Here is a 3,572-nt window from a genome sequence, read left to right on the forward strand (position 1 = left end):
TAGTCATACGTACTTGCTTCAGATCATGATTTTCTTTTCCCACTTCTTAAGTAGCTCACCGAATCGGGGAGGAGCTGGTATGATCCGTGTGAGTTTCATTCCCATTATAATGGCTACCTACGCGGAAGCATTATACGGAAGCCCGATTTTGTCCGTATCAGGATTGGACCTGTGGTCGACTTCTTAATGAACTTCTCTGAAATAGGCTAGCAGCTGTTTGCAGGGGGGATTTATAGCGTTTGTGTTTTGCACTAAAGGATCACGCGGTAGCGAGCAGTAATATCATATGTAGAGAATGCGTAGGGGTTGCTGCAATGGGTGGACCTCCAGGTTCCTGGATTCGACTGTTAATCGACTTCTGAAGAAGCATGAATGGCGTCTTTGGTTGGACGGGGGTTTCGATTTGTCGCCGAGGATTAAAGGAGTGAAATTAAGGAGGTACCTGGCTCGATTCCGGGCGCAGGCTTCGAGATGGCGGTGGAAGGCTTGGCCGAGGCAGATATGGCCGAGCGATAAAGGCCCGGAGTTTCATGATACTCCTGGGGTTATCCTAACTAAGCTGAATCCTGGAAAATTTAGCCCTGATAACCCCAGGGTTTTCAGCTATGCGGAGCTCTACATCGCCACCAAGGGTTTCTGCAAGGATGAGCTGCTCGGAAGCGGGGGATTCGGTCGGGTTTACAAGGCGGTTTTGCCCAGCGATGGCTCTATTGTGGCCGTGAAATGTCTTTCCGAGAACGGCGAGCGCAGCAGCCTGGAGAAGACCTTTGAGGCCGAGCTCGCGGCCGTTGGGCAGCTGCGGCACAAGAATCTGGTGTCGCTCAAGGGCTGGTGCTTTGAAGAACAAGAACTTCTTTTGGTCTATGATTACATGCCTAATTCCAGCCTCGACAAGATTTTATTCGTCCGAAATGGCCCGGTTCTTGAATGGCGGAGGCGTTACAAGATCGTTGCGGGGCTCGCCGCGGCGTTATTTTATTTGCATGAGCAGCTGGAAACGCAGATCATTCACAGAGATGTGAAGGCCAGCAATGTGATGCTCGACTCGGGATTTAACGCCCGGCTTGGCGACTTCGGCCTCGCGCGCTGGCTCGAGCATGCCGTCGATCAGGGTTTCGAATTCCATGGAGACGCTCCGGGAAATAAAAGATATAATAACAGTTCCAACAGGCATTTCAGGCTGTCGGAAACGAGCCGAATTGGTGGCACGATCGGGTATGTTTCGCCGGAGAGTTTGCAGAAGCGGAGCAAACCAACGGCAAAATCAGATGTTTTCAGCTTCGGGATCGTGGCACTCGAGGTGGCCTCCGGGCGCCGGGCTATAGATTTAACTTTTCCGGATGAGCAGATCGTGCTGGTGGACTGGATCCGGGTTCTTTACGAGGAAAATAGACTTCTTGAAGCCGGCGACGGCAGGTTACCGGATGGTTATGGCCTTGAAGAAATGAAGAGGTTGTTGCAAATCGGACTTCTTTGCTCCTTAAACGATCCTTCGCTCCGGCCAACGACGAAGTGGATAATCCAGGCATTGGACGGGGACGTAGACGTTCCAGCGTTGCCGTCCTTCAAGGCTCTGCCATACTATGCATCGTTGTCTTCCGAGAGCTCCGAAAGCCTCAGCACCACCACGCAGAGCAATAAAGAAAAGCTATGGTCTGGCTCCGTCAAAGTCCACAGTCCGACCTCAAACAACGATAGCGCTACCTCAATTCGCTCCACGCCAACGGACTACGCTCAGCTTGTAGACGCGCCGCGGGAGTTCACGCTACGGGAAATAATCGCCGCAACGGAGAGCTTCGGCGAGGGCAACATGGTTGCCGAGATGGACTTCGGCACGGCCTACCGTGGCGTGCTGCGGGATTCGAACGTGCGAATCTTAGTTAAACGCCTGGGGATGAAAACCTGCCCGGCGCTTCGTGCCCGTTTCGCGCACGAGCTCTCGAACCTCGGGCGCCTCCGACACCGGAACCTGGTGCAGCTCCGGGGCTGGTGCACCGAGAAGGGCGAAATCCTGGTCGTCTACGATTACCTGATGAACCGGTCGCTGAGCAAGATGCTGTGCCACAAGAAGGGCTTCGTGCTCGACTGGCCCAGCCGGTACAAGATCGTCAAGGGGCTCTCCGCGGCGCTGCTGTACTTGCACGAGGAATGGGAGGAGACCGTTGTCCATAAGGGCGTCACGGCGAGCAACGTCTTCCTGGATGCAGACCTGAGCCCTCGCCTCGGGGGCTTCGCGCTGGCGGAGTTCGTCGCCCATGGCGACAACGATCACCATGCCACCGGTGCTGTCCGTGGGATCTTCGGGTACATGTCTCCTGAATACGTGGCCTCGGGCAAGGCAACGACAGAGGCCGACGTTTTCAGCTTCGGGGTCGTGGTCCTGGAGGTTGTGTCTGGTAGAATGGCCGTCGATTTCAGGTTCCCCGCCGTTTTACTTGTTGATAAGATTAAACAGTTGGATAAAAAGGAAAGGCTAGTGGATGTGAGGCTGGAAGGCGAATTCGATCAAAAAGAAATGAACAGATTGCTTAACCTGGGTTTCCTTTGCACTCGCTTGGATTCGAAAGTGCGACCTACGATGAGGCAGGTTACTCATATTTTGGACGGCGATGACCGCTTGCTGACTACCCTGCTGTTACAAACAGAGAACCCACAGCCAGAATGGGACTCGAACCTGGAAGAAACAGCTTTGTTGGTGAAGAGAATACAGGCTCTCGGCATACAGTGAGTTTTTACTATTTTGGGCAGCTGGAAAAGGTTCATTGTTACAGAAGTTTTGATATTTGTAAATAAAGTCGTGCAGTGAAGGTACAGACAGAATCGAGTTCTTGATTGTGAGGTTAGTGTTTGGATTCCGAATATAAGTGAAGGATTTTGGCCATTTAGTCATTATGTCTACTGCAATGTTTCAAATTATGTATAATTTCTGGCCATTATTAAACTGTTTGTAAGTTCGTTCACCTACCAGATTCATTATGGATCAAAAGATTAACAAGATTTAAATCAAGGTTCTGTGTTTTGACCAAAACTTGCTTTGTTCCCAACTGAGACTTTTTCAGAGTCTAGAAAATAGATGAATAACTGGAATATGAATTTTCAATTGTTGCAAAGTATTTTAAACTATATGATTTTGTTAATTTTTCAATAAATTAGATGGTTTTAAAGTTTTATTAATTTTTATGGAGTTGTTTATAATGCGACTTTTTGAAGATTCCGGTGACGGAATCTGGCGAAGAAATTGAGGTCAAATCTTGATTTCTTGCAGTTAAAATGGTTTTTTAACTGCATATTTGGATTCAACACCCTGAAAAACCCCTGGGACGCTTTCATTGTGCAGAAACTAGCTATCAAACTTGCGATTCCAATAATTCTTGTCGGATTTCGACCGGAAAAATCCGCCGAAAGGCTTTCAAAAAGTCGCGTTATAGACAACTCCAATTTTTATTATAATTAAATGATTTAAAAAAATAATAATTAAGGTTAAATTCCATACAGACGATAAACAAATAAAAAAATATCTAGTGCCTTTTCCGATGCATTCAATGAGGTTTATAAACATGACACGAGCGACA

At 48.7% G+C, this 3,572-nt stretch overlaps 1 protein-coding gene across 1 annotated transcript; it reads left to right on the forward strand.

Moving 5' to 3' along the window:
- LOC149170484 (receptor like protein kinase S.2-like) lies at positions 1-2,941 on the forward strand. The gene has a single exon (XM_089423913.1). It carries the CDS (start codon positions 296-298, stop codon positions 2,726-2,728), a length of 2,433 nt encoding a protein of 810 aa, XP_089280039.1. The 5' UTR covers positions 1-295; the 3' UTR covers positions 2,729-2,941.
- The last annotated feature ends 631 nt before the right edge of the window (positions 2,942-3,572 follow it).

The sequence above is a fragment of the Pinus tabuliformis genome, chromosome 4_2 (assembly GCF_031772625.1).
Source record: "Pinus tabuliformis cultivar Carrire ecotype Pingquan chromosome 4_2, CPIR1, whole genome shotgun sequence".
NCBI classification, from domain to species: Eukaryota; Viridiplantae; Streptophyta; class Pinopsida; order Pinales; family Pinaceae; genus Pinus; species Pinus tabuliformis.

Coding starts and splice junctions, on each gene's coding strand:
- LOC149170484 (XM_089423913.1), top strand. CDS start 296: ATGCGTAGGGGTTGCTGCAATGGGTGGACCTCCAGGTTCCTGGATTCG.